This window comes from Capricornis sumatraensis, chromosome 5 (assembly GCF_032405125.1).
Source record: "Capricornis sumatraensis isolate serow.1 chromosome 5, serow.2, whole genome shotgun sequence".
NCBI classification, from domain to species: Eukaryota; Metazoa; Chordata; class Mammalia; order Artiodactyla; family Bovidae; genus Capricornis; species Capricornis sumatraensis.
This window is the reverse complement of record NC_091073.1, coordinates 51492776-51509653: the sequence shown is the minus strand read 5'-3', so window position 1 is coordinate 51509653 and position 16878 is coordinate 51492776. Positions and strand designations below refer to the sequence as shown.

General features: G+C 41.1%; 1 protein-coding gene across 2 annotated transcripts in view; it reads left to right on the top strand.

The window, feature by feature from the left end:
• The window catches only part of PUS7 (pseudouridine synthase 7), a 45441-nt gene that overhangs the window by 13448 nt on the left and 15115 nt on the right, over window positions 1-16878 (top strand). For both annotated transcript variants that reach the window (XM_068973021.1, XM_068973022.1), the window contains 3 exons: window positions 459-570; window positions 2619-2696; window positions 16351-16479. In XM_068973021.1, coding sequence (XP_068829122.1) covers window positions 459-570; window positions 2619-2696; window positions 16351-16479 — 319 coding nt within the window. The remainder of the gene's footprint in view (window positions 1-458; window positions 571-2618; window positions 2697-16350; window positions 16480-16878) is intronic.

Here is a 16878-nt window from a genome sequence, read left to right as displayed (position 1 = left end):
CACCATGTCACCAAGCCAGCTTGTTGCGGGAACACCTAACTGGCGAGACAAGGCAAGGTTTGTGGGTTCCTCGACGACTGCTGGTGCCCTCCTGGCCTGCTTACATTCTGGAGAGCCTATTGATCCCCTTTCAGACACCTATTTATCAACTAAACCAGGGGATGGTTGGACTCCTCTGTGTTTCTGTATGTGAAGATTGCTTATTAGGTTTAATCACTTGTCATATGACCTGTACTGCTCGCTTTTGATGTCAAATAGAGACAGATAACTATGTAATCAGAGAAGTTAATAACACCTGTGGTCCGCACAGCTATAACCATCTAACCTGTGTTTCTTGTCAGTCTGGATCTGATTTCTCGCTCAAGGATTCTCTAGCAAAAATGATCTTGTAGAGTTTCATGAGAAAAAACTCTAACGTTTATTATGGTGTACATAACATCTAACTTTTTTTTTCAAAGATCCAAGGAAACATTCTTGGCCAAAATCTAGGGGAAGTTACTGTCACTTTGTACTGTACAAGGAAAACAAAGACACCATGGATGCTATTAATCTGTTGTCCAAATATTTAAGGTTAGTATCTTGTTCTTGTGCCTATGCAAAATCAAAACACAGAAACGGTTTTTTCTTTCCATGCTGATGAAAAGGGAATGGGAAAATAGGCAAACAGGTAGCAAATGTACCTCCCAGTTAGTCTTTTATTGTTTTGACTGTGCCTTGTGGGATCCTACTTCCCCAACCAGGGACTGAAACTGGGCCACAGCAGTGAAAGTCCTGAGTCCTAACCACTGGACTGCCAGGGAGTTCCCAGTTTTAGTTTTTGTAGACAATAGTTGAATTAATTTTCTTTAACCTCCTTGCAAATGGTCAGTGATTCAAAATGACAATTCTCTAAGTAAATGGTTACATATAGTAGAGAGTTACTAGTCCATCCAGCTACAGTAAACATTAATTGGACTTCCCTGCTGATCCAGTGGTTAAGAATCTGCCTGCCAGTGTAGGGGTTGCAGGTTTGATCCCTGATCCTGGAAGATCCCACATACCACAGAGCGACTCAGCCCCTGTACCTAAGCCTCAGCTATTGAGCCTGTGCTCTAGCGCCCAGGAGCTGCAGCTGCTGAGCCACATGCTCTAGAGCCCGTGCTTTGCAGGAAGAGAAGCCACCTCAGTCAGAAACCTGCACAGCACAGCTACTAGGAAGGAGCCCCTGCTCGCAGCAGCCGGAGAAAGCCCACTTGCAGCAGTGAAGACCCAGCACAGCCAAAAATAAATATTTACGGGAAAAAAGACAAATTAACTGTCTCTCCTGAAAACGCATACTTTGATGTAGTTGCAGAGGTCTGTTGCTAAATCTGAGTTCTAAACTCCTAGAAATCAACTGGATTGGAAACCTGAGACCAGTCAGTTTTTCTCATAGGAATGCAAATGTAACAGAATTTGGGTCTCTGAGGATGGGCTGGGTTGCTGCTTTATTTTCAGAAATGGATTCAAGTCCCAGAGCAAATCTGTACACAGTGGAAATGTACTTTCTGATGTGTATTTAACCTGGTTTAAACACAAACATACTGTGTTAGTTTGCTCTGACTGCCTCAGCAAGGTGCTGTGAAGTGAGTGGCTTCAAAAACAGCCCTTCGTTTTCCTAAACTGTGGAGGCAGGGAGCCCCAGGCTGTGGGCACTGGCAGGTTTGGTCATTCACGGAGGCCTTTCCTTGGCTTGCGGGTGGCCTCTGTGCCCTCCCGTGGCCTTGCCTCTGAGTGTGTGTGTCCCAGAGTCCTCTGTGAGGCCAGGTCTCTTGTTGTACTAGGACACGCGTCTAATCAAATGAGGGCCTTGTTTTAACTCAATGACCTCTTATAGCTCTGGCTCCAAATCCTGCTGGGTTCGGAGCTACCGGGAGGCAGCCTCAACACAGAAATTTCAGGGGAGCACAGTTCATCCCATAGGACACAGTACCTAATAAAGCAGCATTTTATTTACTGCTAGCTTTCTCTCTTGCCTGTCTGTCCCTGAACCCCAGGGAGAAGACAGTTCCAATGAGAGAAGGGAAGGGAGCGCCCATGAGATCTGGATTGCTCCGAGTTCAGAAATCCTTCCTGTTTCTCTCCTATTCATGTGGAACAGTTTTTATTAAATTCCTCTTAGTTATCTAGCTTACTTGTAACTTCATGTTAAAACTATTCTGTTCCCTGTTGTAGCATTTGGCTTTATACAAAGAAATAGCATATATTTATGGGAAATTCATATAATATTAACTTCTAGAAATTGAAAATACAAAATTTTTGAAGTGATACATGATACATCTAGGATGGATAGTTCTTTACCTTTGGTTATATAATTATATGAATTGTATGAAATCAACAGAAAGTGCATTACTTCCTTTTCTGACACATTCCAAGTCACACAGAGATAAGGAGGGAGTTTGTCCAGGCATCATTTAGTTTCTTAGCTTTTAAGAAATACTAATTTATGTTTTCCTGGATATATTTTTAAATAAAGCTTCTCCTTACGTTTCTTTTACTCTGTTACTATTTTAAGTATATTTATTTTAAATCTTAAATTATGAGAAGCGTGATTTCCTAACGGTATGTGACTTTGTATGGTTTTGTTTTTGCCTCATCAGAGTCAAGCCAAACATATTCTCCTACATGGGAACCAAAGATAAAAGAGCCATAACCGTTCAGGAGATTGCTGTTCTCAAGTAAGTAGGAGTACATACTGGGGATCGTTCTGTAAAAATTCTAGCACTGTATTTCCAAGTTCGAGGATTTGCTTTGTGGGGTTTACCTCTTCCATCTTTAGATAGTGCCTCTGTCTGTTCAAAAAACTGCTTTTCTATTTGTTTCTTTTTTCTTGCTTCTCTGCATTCACTAATGTTTTCACAGCAAGCTTGTATTATTTATGTCATTTTTAAAGGATTTGTGTGTTAGAACCAAGAGAATATGTGAATATATTCTTTATCTTTTGTCTCTCTTATTCATTGATTGTTAAATATAAGTTATTTAAAGTTTAATTACAAAACAGTGAATGAGCTCTTTTGTTATACACTGAAGATCTGCAAAGGAAAAAGGTGGTCTTTGCTTTTGAAGTAAGTATGATGGAGCAGACAGGTAAATCAGAACTTACACACAGTGATGTAAATGCTAGAATAGAGGTGTATTTGGGGTGTTAGGCAAGACCTGCTAACAAAGTGTGGCACTCATTGTGGGGGCAGGCCAGGGAGACTTTCACAGAAAATGGGATGCTCGGGGTTTTTTTCTTTGTTTAGTTTGGCTGTGCCACTCAGCTTGTGAGATCCTAGTTCCCCAATCAGGGACCAGACCCAAGCCCTCAGCGGTGGAAATGTGGAGTCTAACCACTTGACCACCAGGGAGTTCCCTGGATGCTCGAGTTTTCATCTAAACTGGGCTTTTCTGCCTTTTCACTGCTGACCCTGTGGGCTGGATAATTCCTTGTTGAAGGGGCCATATTGTGCACTCTAGGACATTCAGCAGCAGCCCTGGTCTCTCTCTACCGCAGAATTTCAGTAACTTTCCCCGTATTCATGTCAGCACTGTGACAGACAAAAATGTCTCTAGACCTGGCTAAATGTCTCTTGAAGAGCAGAATAGCCCTGGTTGAGAACCACTGGTCTAGATTCTAGAAGGACGGGTGGCCAGACAGACTCAGGTGTCCATCCTCGATTCTAGAAAGCCAGTGGTCAGACAGGCTCAGGTGTCCATGCTTACGTACCCCTGAGGTGGAGGATGGTAGGGGGAAGAAGTAACGGGGTAGGAGGAAATGGGGGTTGCAGGTGCTTGTTGTCATGAGTGCGGTGATGGCTTCACAGGCTTATTCACATGTTAAAGCTTGTACATTTTGTATCCGTACAGTTTATTGTTGTTCAGGCACCCAGTCTTGTCTGACTCTTTGTGACCCCGTGAACTGCAGCACCCCAGGCCTCCCCGTCCCTCACCATCTCCTGAAGTTTTCCCTGGTTCATGTCCATTGCATCATTGATGCCATTCAGCCATCTCCTCCTCGACGCCCTCTTCTCTTTCTGCCCTCAGTCTTTTCCAGCATCAGGGACTTTTCTAATGAGTTGGCTGTTCTCATCAGATGACCAGAATACTGGAGCTTCAGCTTCAGCATCAGTCCTTCCTATGAGTTTTCAGGGTTGATTTCCTTTAGGATTGATTGACTGGTTTGATCTCCTTGCTGTCCAAGGGATATTTAGGAGTATTCTCCAGCACCACAGTTTGAAGGCATCAATTCTTTGGCGTTCTGCCTTTACTGTCCAACTCACACAACCATACGTGACCACTGGGAAGACCAAAACCTTGTCTGTATGGACTTTTGTCAGCAAAGTAATGTCTCTGCTTTTCAACACACTATCTAGGTTTGTCATCGCTTTTCTGCCAAGAAGCAATCGTCTTCTAATTTCATGGCTGCAGTCACCATCCACAGTGATTTTAGAGCCCACGAAGAGGAAATCGGTGACTTTCACTTCCGCCCTTTCCCCTTCTATTTGCCATGAAGCGATGGGCCCGGATGGCATGATCTTAGTTTTTTTAATATTTAGTTTTAAGCCAGCTTTTTCACTCTCCTCCTTCACCCTCACCAAGAAGCTCTTTATTTCCTCTTTGCTTTCTGCCATTAGAGTGGTATCATCCTCATATTTGAGGTTGTTGATGTTTCTCCTGCCTATCTTGTTTCCAGCTTGTAACTCATCCAGTCTGGCATTTTAGTTTACCCACTTGTTAATTCTAAAGTCATCTGTGCTTGCTATCCCCACTTAAAGGCATATATGTGCTTGTAATTCCCCTGTCTTTTCATAAAGAAGTTGAGGTGGCACCTCCTCTTCGCCCCCCGGTCCCCTGCCATTTGGCTCCCCTCCCACCTTCTGATTGATTTGAGATAGTGTCAGGATTGAGTTCCCAATTGCTTCCTAGTGGATTTTCCAGCCCTTCTCTTCCTTGACCTTGGACCCTGAGCATGAGGTCATGGTAAAGGCATAAAGGCAGGTCGAGAACATCTGCTCTCTACAATACGACATCACTAGCAGTGTGCGTGGTGCCATGGCTGGGGCAGAGCAGGAGGTGACACCTGAAGATGCTGGCACTCCCACGTGTTGCCCTGATCTCTTTGTGCCTGAGACGCGTGGAAAGTGGGGTCATCTGCTGAGAGTAAAGGGGATGGGAGTGGGAAAGGGAACTTGAAAACAGTGGGAAGATTTGAATAGCCTGTGTGGGTGATGGGCTGGTCAGCAGCTCCTGAGAGCAGGGGACTGGCAGTGGCTCAAGGAGTCAGCCTTTCCTATACTCTGGATATGGGGCGTAGAAGGTTCTTGACTTCTCTTTGGTGTCTGAAATATTGTAGTCAACTCCTGTGCTTTCCGGCCAGCTGGCTCTGAATTTCTCCACCTAAATTTAAAGATAGATTCATTTGTTTTGTTTTCAACACAGAAAACACTAGGTAGAAAATGAAAGTACCACCACAGTTTGTACTTCTTCAGATTGCCTTGTTCACGACTTGATGTATTTTTTGTGGAAGAGTTTTTTTTCCTTAGTTTTCTTTAGTTTATTTCCTAAAACTAAAATATTTACATAAAGTGTGTTTTTTCTTGCAAACAGTAAATGATGTACATCTTTCCCTGTTCAGTTCAGTTCAGTCGCTCAGTCGTGTCTGACTCTTTGCGACCCCATGAATCGCAGCACGCCAGGCCTCCCTGTCCATCACCAACTCCCGGAGTTCACTCAGACACGCATCCATCGAGTCAGTGATGCCATCCAGCCATCTCATCCTCTGTCGCCCCCTTCTCCTCCTGCCCCCAATCCCTCCCAGCATGAGTCTTTTCCAATGAGTCAACTCTTCACATGAGGTGGCCAAAGTACTGGAGTTTCAGCTTCAGCATCATTCCCTCCAAAGAAATCCCAGGGCTGATCTCCTTCAGAATGGACTGGTTGGATCTCCTTGCAGTCCAAGGGACTCTCTCAAGAGTCTTCTCCAATACCACAGTTCAAAGGCATCAATTCTTCAGTGCTCAGCCTTCTTCACAGTCCAACTCTCACATCCATACATGACCACAGGAAAAACCATAGCCTTGACTAGACGGACCTTTGTTGGCAAAGTAATGTCTTTGCTTTTAAATATGCTATCAAGATTGGTTATAACTTTTCTTCCAAGGAGTAAACGTCTTTTAATTTCATGGCTGCAGTCAACATCTACAGTGATTTTGGAGCCCCCAAAAATAAAGTCTGACACTGTTTCCACTGTTTCCCCATCTATTTGCCATGAAGTGATGGGACCGGATGCCATGATCTTCGTTTTCTGAATGTTGAGCTTTAAGCCAACTTTTTTACTCTACCCTTTCACTTTCATCAAGAGGCTTTTTAGTGGCACTTTCTGCCATAAGGGTGGTGTCATCTGCATATCTGAGGTGATTGATATTTCTCCCGGCAATCTTGATGCTAGCTTGTGCTTCTTCTAGCCCAGCGTTTCTCATGATGTACTCTGCATAGAAGTTAAATAAGCAGGGTGACAATATCCAGCCTTGATGTACTCCTTTTCCTATTTGGAACCAATCTGTTGTTCCATGTCCAGTTCTAACTGTTGCTTCCTGACCTGCATACAAATTTCTCAAGAGGCAGGTCAGGTGGTCACGTGTAGCAAAAGATATTTAAGTATATGTTGTTGTTCTTCAGTTGCTAAGTCATGTCCAACTGTTTGCAACCCCATGATCTGCAGCACACCAGGCTTTCCTGTCCTTCACTATCTCCCTGAGTTTGCTCAAATTCATGCCCATTGAGTCGGTGATACCATCCAACCATCTCATCCTCTGTTGCCCCCTTCTCTTCCCTTCAATCTTTCCCAGTACCAGGTTCTTTTCCAGTGTATCCTAATTTATGAGCTGTTACTCTATTTTTAAATTTTACATGGTTTTCCATTTCTTGCTATTATAAGCAGTTCCATGATGGTAGCTAAATCTTGGCACACATCTGTGATAACTTCATTAAGATAAGCTTAGCAAAAAAAAAAAAAAAAGATAAACTTAGCAGTAGAGTGTGAAATTCTAGATGTTAGGTTTTTGATCCAGAGTTTAATTGCCCTGTAGAAAGGTGGTACCAGTTTATCACCTTTATTCTTAAAAGACTTCAGAATCCTTCCTGACACATTTTAATCTTAAAAAAAATATATTTTCTAATATTCAGTGTCAAAACAGAGCATCTCCTTATTTTGTATTGCATTTTATGATGTGACATCTTCTAAGAATGAAGGTATACGTCTCTTCCTAGCCAGCCACCAGGTGTCATACTTGATCGCACTGCAATTCTGTCTTCATAGACCTTTGCTGCCTTTATCGTCTTCCTGTTGACTTAGTAAGAAACCATATTAAACACCTAAACCTTAGCCTTTGGAAAGCACATAGCACTTATCTCACGGATGCAGGCTACTCCCTTCGTTTGCTTAATGGATATGTGGGGCCAAGTGGATTGCCCTTTCCCGTGAGAACTGGTAGACAGGATAAACCCACTCTGCCACGCAAGGATTTTAATTACTGCTAAATTGATTAGTGTTTGGGATAAGCAGCTTCTCAGCTTCGTGTAACTCTCCAAAGTCGCCTAGTAGTTTTCACAGGATCTCAAGCAGGAACAGCCTCATTCAGCATGATTTGTTTCTCTTCCTGCCTCTTCCTGCCAGTCTCCTTTCTGAGCCTGGGCCAGTATTTTCCTGGCTTTGTTAATAAAGGCATTTTGTGCAACATGCTGCTTAGGTTGGCTCCTGGTGTTTAAAAGTGAGATTTTGGTATTCCCAAGTTACTCACAGGATTGCTTCGAATTTACAACCAAAGAGCTTGATCCAGGATCATCAAAATTAAAACTGTGAACAGTATCATGAAAGGTATTGTCAACTTCATCCCATCAGTTCTCAAGGAGCACCCACACCAGCAAGAACCGAGTGTTCTCTTGCTTTCTGCTATGCTAGTGGGATTCACAAATACATGTTTTTGTGTATTCAAGAATCAACTGTAGAATTTGATTCAGCCATGAAAAAGAATGACGTACATGTGTTAGTTGCTCAGTGGTGCCCAATTCTTTGCTCCCTCATGGACTGTAACCTACCAGGCTCCTCTGTCCCTGGGATTTTCCAGGCAAGGGTACTGACGTGGTTTGCCATTTCCTTCTCTAGGGGATCTTCCCAACCCGGGGATCTAACCCAGGTCTCCTGCACTGCAGGCAGATTCTTGATCAACTGAGCCACCAGGGAAGCCCTGATATATACTATAACATGAATGAATCTTAAAAAACACTATGTAAACTAAGTAAGGGGAGTCATATGCAAAGGACCACATATTATATAATTATGTTTGTATGAAATGTCCCAGATAGGGAGATCTGTAAAGACAAAGTAGGTTAGTGGTTGCTAGGAGTCGCAGGGAAAGGGAAGGGGGTTCATAGGTGTACGGTTTCTTTTGGGAGTGATGGAAATATTCTGGAATTAGATCATGGTGACAGTTGCACAACATTGTGACTATACTAAAACCCCCCGAGTTGTACACTTTATAATGCTTAAAATGATAAGTTTTTTTGTTATGTTCATTTTGGCTCTTTATTAAAAAAAAAAAAAAAAGAACTAAGCTGTCTTTCATGGCTGTTGGGAAGCAGTCTCCCTAATCTCTTTCCAGAACTGCCAAGCTGCCTATCTGATTCCTTCTTTCCTCTTGACTCTTAAATTTCCTGTCCATTTTTATAGCAAGAATTACTGACCAAAGAGGATCTCTGTCCTCCCTTTCCTCCCACTGTTCATCCTGATCCTTTGTTTCCTGGACCCTTTGGGATACTGTTTCTGGACTAATTGGTGCCCTGTGGGTCTGCCGTCATCTCCATATGTCTAAAGTCAAGGATGTGGTTCCTCTGAGCAGCTGGCCTGAGCTGGTACAGACCCACTTCACACCTTTTGGTACTTGGGTTAGACAGGGCATTCAGGGCCAGGAGAGAGGGTAATGGAATATGAGGTTTGCCTACTTCTCTGGCTAGCTTCCTGCGTTTTATAATAATTAGTGGACAGTGACACTTCTTTCCTTAAGAAATTTGGTCAGGCTGCTTCTGCACATATTGAACCAGGAAACAAATTGATTGATTGATAATGCATCAAGAAATTGATTGCCTTCAGGGAATATGGCTAAATTTTCAGCAAGGAAACAAGAATTCTCTGAGATGAAATGGCAAACAAGAATTCTCTGAGATGAAATGGCAAACTGGTATTATATGGTGGATTTTAAACAGTTTAACTCAGTAACAGCATATTTTTAATGAAGAAGTAGAATAAAATTTCCTCAGTAATTTTGCATGTAATGTTGGGACTTGGGAGGCTGCACAGGCCCCTGCGGGGCAGCTTCTGTAATTAGGATCTGAGTCTAAATATGGGCATGGGTCTCTAGACCAGGCACTTAGGGGCAGAATAGCCTCTCGTGCAGGCCCAGGGCCCAGGAACCACATCCAGACCTTCCCAACCCCTGTAGTTACTTCCTGCCAAAGCTGGAACATGGCTCCTGGCAATAAGAGCCAATAGGAATGTGCTCAAGGGCCCACTCTGAGAAACACCATGCAGTCCAGAGTTGTAAGGAGAGAAGTGTAGTCAACAAAGAGAAGCTCAGACGCCCTTTGTTCTGGTAGTTTTCAGCTCTTCAGAGGACACTTGAATTCAGAAGAAAGTTAAAACCACTTGCTGAGGGACAGTGATGTACTATGTAGTGTTATATGTAGCTTTAAAAAATTGTCAACAGCCCAGGTGACCCAAATTGAAAAGTCTTAAATAAAATGAATAAGTAAATTAAAATTGATGAGTTATTTTTTACTATATTAGATTATTTCTAATTATTTAAAACCCTCTTTGCTAAAGTAGAGAAAGATGAATACTAACATAAGAAAATGTGAAAATATTTTAAAATGGCCAAATGTGCAAGTGAAAAACCAGACATCTTGTTTATCCATGAAATATTAGAGCATTTTATTAGAACTGAGAACAAAATGGAGATGACCACACTATTACTACTACTTATCTTTGTTCTTGGCATTCTATAATACAAAGAATAATTAGGAAATAAGTGATGTGAAAACTAGGAGGAGGCCAGACTGCAGTTTTGTTACTGATGTATGATTGTTTCCATTCAAGGAGTTAACTGAAAGTTATGCAAGATAGGAAAGAGTATGTACAAAAATCAGTATTCAGATGATAGCCTATTAGAAATTATAGCAGAAAAAAATATTTCACACAGAAGAAGGTGAAGAAAAGAACATACCTAGAAACAAAAATTTTTGTAAAGTGTAAGATCTCTTTCTGTGAAGAAAACTTTGAAATGGTTTTGATAGATGTAAAAGAACTTGGGTAAATGAATGCTGTAATCTGTTCTTGGATACATATAAATGTTTTTTAATGAAAAAACATGTACATTTATGCTGATACTAAATGAAAATACCAATAGAATGTTTCAAACTAATCAAGCTGATCGTAATGTGGGAAAGAGTCAGAACTAACCATAAAAATTCTGGAAGAAATGACTAATAAAGGGGGATTAGTGTAAAAATTTATAATGAAATATATATATATATATCATTTAAAATACTTTTATTAAAACAGTCCCATGGTGATTTTGGAGTAAATTGTACACTTAGATTACTAAAACATTTTTATCACACTCTCCACTGTATTTCTGGATTTATAATAATCTGTTTCTTTCACTTATCACCTCGTTTTTTTTAGAGCAATTTACTTATTTTTATTGAAGTACAATTGACTTAACATTGTTTCAGATGAACGACAAAGTCGATTTTATACTTGTGTTATATGTAAACACAAATTCTTTTTAGACTCTTTTCCATTATTGGTTTCTACAAGATAATGAATACAGTTCCCTGTGCTATGTAATACGTACTTGTTTATTTTATATATAGTAGTGTATATATGTTAATCTCACATTCCAAATTTATTCCTCCCTCCTGTCTTTCCCCTTTGGTAAGCATAAGTTTGTTTTCTCTGTGCATCTGTTTCTGTTTTGTAAATAAGCTCCTTTTTTTTTTTTAACCACATGTAAGTGATCATGTATTTGTCTTTGACTTACTTTCCTCAGGATAATCATCTGCAGGCCCATCATGTTGCTGCAGACGACATTATTTTGTTCTTTTCTGGCTGAATAATATTCTATTGTATATATATATGCTGCATCTTCTTTAGCTGCTCATCTCTAGATGAACATTTAGGTTGTTGCCATGTCTTGATATGCTGTAAATAGTGCTGCTGTGAACACTGGGGTGCGTGCATCTTTTTGAATTAGAGTTTTCCTCTCTTCTGGGTGTGTGCCCAAAAGTGGGGCTGCTGGCTCCCGTGGCAACTCTGTCACTAGTTTTTGAGGAATCTCCATACTGTTCTCCATAGTGGCTGTGCCAGTTTACATTCCTACCAACAGTATACAGAGTTCTCTTTCTTCCTACACCATCTCCAATATTTATTGTTCTTTTTTTTTTTTTTTTAATGTATATTTGACTGTGCTGGGTGTGTGTTTTTGTGCAGACATTCTCTAGTTGCAGTGAGCAGGGCTGCTCTCTAGTTGCAATGCATTACCTTCTCACTGTGGTGGCTTCTCTTGTTGCAGAGCACGGGCTGTTGGGTGCGCAGGCTTCAGTAGTTGTGGCTCAGGCTCAGTGGTTGTGGCATGCACAAGCTTAGTGGCTCTGCAGCGTGTGGGGTCTTCCTGGACCAGGAATCAAACCCATGCCTCCTGCATTGACAGGCAGATTCTTCACCATTGAGCCACCAGGGAAGCCCTGTCGGTAGGCTTTTTCATGATGGCCATTCTGGCCAGTGTGAGGTGACACCTTACAGTAACTTTGATTTGCATTTATCTAATAATTAGCATTATTGAGCATCTTTTCATGTGCCTGTTGGCCATCTGTATGTCTTTTTGGAGCGATGTCTGTTTAGGTCTTCTGGCCATTTTTAAATTTTATTTATTTTTTTCTGCCCATTTTTGATTGGGCTGTTTGTTTTTTGATAACGAGCTGTATAAACTGTATGTTTTGTCAATTAAACCATCGTTGCTTGTATCATTTGCAAATGTATTTTTCCCAGTCTGTAGATTGTGTTTTTATTTTGTTTATGGTTTCGTTTGCTATGCAAAAGCTTTTAAGGTTAATTAGATCCCATTTGTTTATTTTTGCTTCTGTTTCCATTACTCTAGAAGACAGACTTATGAAAATAATGCTGTGATTTTTGTCAAATTGTGTTCTTCCTGTTTTCCTCTGGGAGTTTTATAGTATCTGGTCTTAGAGTTAGCTCTTTAATCCTTTTTGAGTTTATTTTTTTATCTGATGTTGGAAAATGTTCTGATTTCATTTTTTTACATACAATTGTCTAGCCACAGTATATTTTAAACCTATTATAGCAGTATAGCAGTAAAAGCAGTGTGATACTTACACATAAATGGGTAGAATTAGAATAATTACAGACCCAGATATGTCCACAGTTAGTGTGTAATCAAAGTAGCATTTAAAATCAGCAGAGAAAAGAATGTTCTGAGCTAGTGAATTTGTGGATTTATTTTTTGTAGCCAAGTCTTTGATGTAATGTTTATACTCCATAATCTACCTTTAAAAAACAAAAAAAGTCAAAAACAAAAAGGGACATGTGATGCTGTTAATTTAAAATGCAGAACCAAAGCCACTGAGCAGCAGCTGATGCAGTTACTGGCTTGTGTGTGAAAAACTTTCCCCTCTTTTCTTAGTCTCCTTGTGGCCCAGGATGAAAAGAGTCCATAATTTAAAGCCGAGGGAGAGAGCATGACCTCATCCCCCTCCTTTCTAAATGAGCCACTTCTGGCATCAGCAGTTGACTGGGGAGAGTAAACAGAGACTCCCAGTCAAAGCCCTGGAACCCCTGTGCCTGGAGTTCTTTCCTTTTTTGCTGCAGCCAGTGTGAAAGACCAGTCTTTTGTAAAAGACCAGTAGTGAAGATTAGTGTATTAATGATTGCATGGAGGCCAGCACTGCTGTAAATGAGACACATCACTACTGTAAGCCAAAATGAAACAGAAGAAAAGGTATCCTTTTTACTCTAAAGCAACAACTGAACAAGTGTAAAAGTACTATATTGTTTGTTCATCAGTTATACTCCGATACAAAATAAAAAGTTAAAAAAAAAAGGCACTCTACTTATACCTGGGGATACTGTTTAAAAAAATAATCTCCAACTAGGGACACCCTTTCGAAGTAAAGCTTTAATCCCAGAGCTATTTTTAAAACTCTCAATTAAAATTTTACTATCTAGTCCTTGTTTGTAGAATGTCAACTGATACAGGAGGAATGGGGTGGGGGGTGGTTTACAAACACTCTTTCACAGTCAGCACAGTAATATTTGCACCTGCCAGCAGCTATCCTTGGGCATCGAAACAGCTGGATGAAAGACACTGGGGAAACAGGCTAGGCAGAGAATTTTTAAAATGGCATGCCACAGGTTACAAATTGAAAAAGGAAAAGGAGGGAGAGGTACCATTTTGCTGTGATACACTGAAAAGGCCTCAGCATCTCCTGAGTGACACTCCCCCCGGAATGTGGGTGTTTTTTTCTTGTTGCTCAGTCACCAAGACATGAGTGTCATGTCACTCACACTAAGTTATGTCCAACTCTTTGCGACCCCATGGACTTCAGCATCCCAGGCTCCTCTGTCCTTCACTGTCTCCCAGAGTTTGCACAAATTCTTGTCCATTTGAGTTGGTGATGCTATCTAACTATCTGCTCCTGTGCTGCCCTCCTTTCCTTTTGCCCTCAGTCTTTCCTAGCATCAGGGTCTTTTCCAGTGAGTTGGCTCTTCACATTAGGTGACCAAAGTATTGGCGCTCCAGCTTTAGCATCAGACCTGCCAATGAATATTCAGTGCTACTGAGGAGCAGTCCACATCCAAACTCACCCAATTCCTCCCAGTAACATCACTTAGATTTTTTTTAGGCTCCTTAACGTCAGGATCTAATCAAGAACCAGGACAATCATTGTTTCCTCACAGTAAGATTTTGAGCATAACTTATGGGAGTCTTACTGTTGTGGAAATAATGATTGTCCTGGTCTTTGATTAGATCCTGAAGTTAAGTAGCATTAAAACTCCCTGGTAGTTCAGACTGTAAAGAATCTGCCTGCAGTGTGGGAAACCTGGGTTCGATCCCTGAATCGGGAAGATCCACAGGAGGAGGGCATGGCACCCGCTACTGTACTCTTGCCTAGAAAATCCCCATGGACGGAGGAGCCTGGTGGGCTACAGTCCGTGGGGTCGCAAAGAGTCGGACACGACTGAGCAACTAAACACACACACACACAAAAATCTCAGTAATGTTATGGGGGAATTGGGTGAGTTTGAATCTGGACTGCTCTTCGGTAGCACTGAATTCCTGTAGGCTCCCTGAGGGTTACCGGTGGTGAGTGACTTGGGAGACTGCTGTTCTTAGGAGACACATACTGCACTCTCTTTAAGGGTGAGATGTCCCCAGGCTGCAGCTCACTCTCACGTGGTTCAGAATGTGTGTGTGTGTGTGCACATGTATGTGTGGTATAGCGGTGTTCATATGTCTAGAAATACATGTAAAGCATAGTGGGAAAATGTTAGCAATTGGTAAATCTGAGTGTAAAGTATAAGACTTTGTTACAGTGTTACCAGTTTTTTTTTTTTAAGTTGGGAAATTTTCCAAAGTATAAAAATATTATTAAGTGAACTCACAAAATGGGAGATAATATTTTCTCACTGTGTGGTAAAGGGTAGATTTCCTTAATCTATGAAAACAGAAGAATATTAACAATCCAATAGAAAAAGAGGTAGTAGGAAGAATAGGTACTCCACAGTCAAGACATGAGAAAATGTTTAAATTCTCTCACAGTAAGAAGCAGGTAAGTAAAAATGAAAATAGCATTTTAAATTTTGCCTGGCAGAGCTAAAATAAGGTTTATAACATGCTGTGTGAGGAGACAGGCATGAGACAGTAGGCACTGACATATGGGAGTGTGAATTGGTATAACCTTTTTGGAGGACAGTAGGGGTTAAAATTTAAACTCTGCCACTTCCCCTTAGATATGAACATATCTAAATCATTCGCCTGTGTAGGTGTACCATGACGTCTGTATGAGGATGTTTGTTAGAGAGTACTTTATAGTAATAGCAGAAGATGGGTAGCAGTTTAAATGGCCATCCCAGGGGACTGGTCAGATGAAGGCCAGAGAAAAGATCTAGGCAGTGTGGCGGCCACCCTGTGCACCTGTTCACAGAGTGAGGCAGCTTCTGAAAGGACTCTCTGGATAAGGCAGGTCTCTAATAGGCAGTTTTCCAGTTTTCTGTGAATAAAGGAAGATAGTAAACAATTTGTAATTGTAACAAAAAAAATTGTTTTTTAAAAGGGAGGATCTGGGCGCTGGTTACATGGTTGCATTCACTTTGTGAAAATCTGTCAAGCAGTTCTGTCCATATGACATATATTAGAAGCTTACTGAGAAATTCCAAAGAGAGAGAGAGAAGATAATAGGAACACTTACTTGTACAGAAAGTGTTTCTAGAGGGATATACAAGAAACTGTTCACGTTGGCTGCCAGTGGAGCGGGGTATTAAGGGACAGAGTTACAGCAGAGGCTTTCTAGTACTGTACTTCTTTTTTTACGTGTATTGCTAAAGAAGTTAGTTTTTCATGAAAACTTAATACCTTTTAAATGATAGCAAGAAAGTATAGATTATGCGATTCTGACTAAATATATGTAGTCAGATAAAGATCATATACATATATCTGACATGTGTTTAAGAAAGAAAGAAAGGATAGGAGGAAATTCAAAGTTAGATACTAACATGTTTTTTTTAGCTGATGAGACTGAGTTTTGTTTTCTTCTGTATTTCTCTGTACTTTTCCAAGTTTTCTGTGGTATGATTGCAATATTTTTCTGATAGACAAAAATGAAACTATGATTCTTTTTTAATGCTTAGTAAGAACTTTTTTACCTGTAGGAATTGCTCTCTGCTCCCTTTCTCACCCTTCTCCCCTCACAAAAAGTAGAAAATTTCAAACAGAATTGTTCCATTATCAGTATGCAAGTAACATGAGACTCTTCAGAATATAACGATGGCCCAGGTTACATCATTCCAGTAGGAACAGGTGTCCTCAGGCTGGAGGAACATTCCAGAGGCGAATGAAAGATAGGCTTACGCCACTGGCCTTGGTGCCTTTCCTTTCTGCCATCACAGCTTCTAGTCTCATTTTAAGCTGCCATTTTCTGTCAGAAACTGTCCTAGATCATATTAACCAGGCAACAGGTCGTGACCATCTTTCTGCTCCTTTTACATTTTGTATTTTTTAGAATAACTGCACAAAGACTTGCCCACTTGAACAAGTGCTTGATGAACTTTAAGCTGGGGAATTTCAGCTATCAGAAAAACCCTCTGAAATTGGGAGAGCTTCAAGGAAATCACTTCACGGTCGTCCTCAGGTAAAGAGCTGCGACGGGGAGTACAGACCAGGGAGGATCTTCTTGGGTCACCTCGAGTCCCTTCGGAATAGTTGTTAATTCCATTGAGCTGGCACCAATGGTCTTGGCGGCCCAGAAAGGCGAGGTGGGGTCCGATGGAGCTGGGTGAGCAAACCCAGCTGTAGTGTTTGTGCCGGTACAGCCACACCTCTACTCACTCAGCGCCACCTTTGGAATGAGGCAGTCTCCTTGAAATGCAAAAGACAGCTTACACTTATACCTACCTAGAATAGGCAGATTCATAGACATAAAAAAGTAGAATAAAGGTTACCTGGGGTGTAAGGTGGGGAGATGAGTTACTGTTCAGTAACTGGCATTTCAATTTGAGAAGATGAAGCAGTTCAGGAAGTATATAGTGGT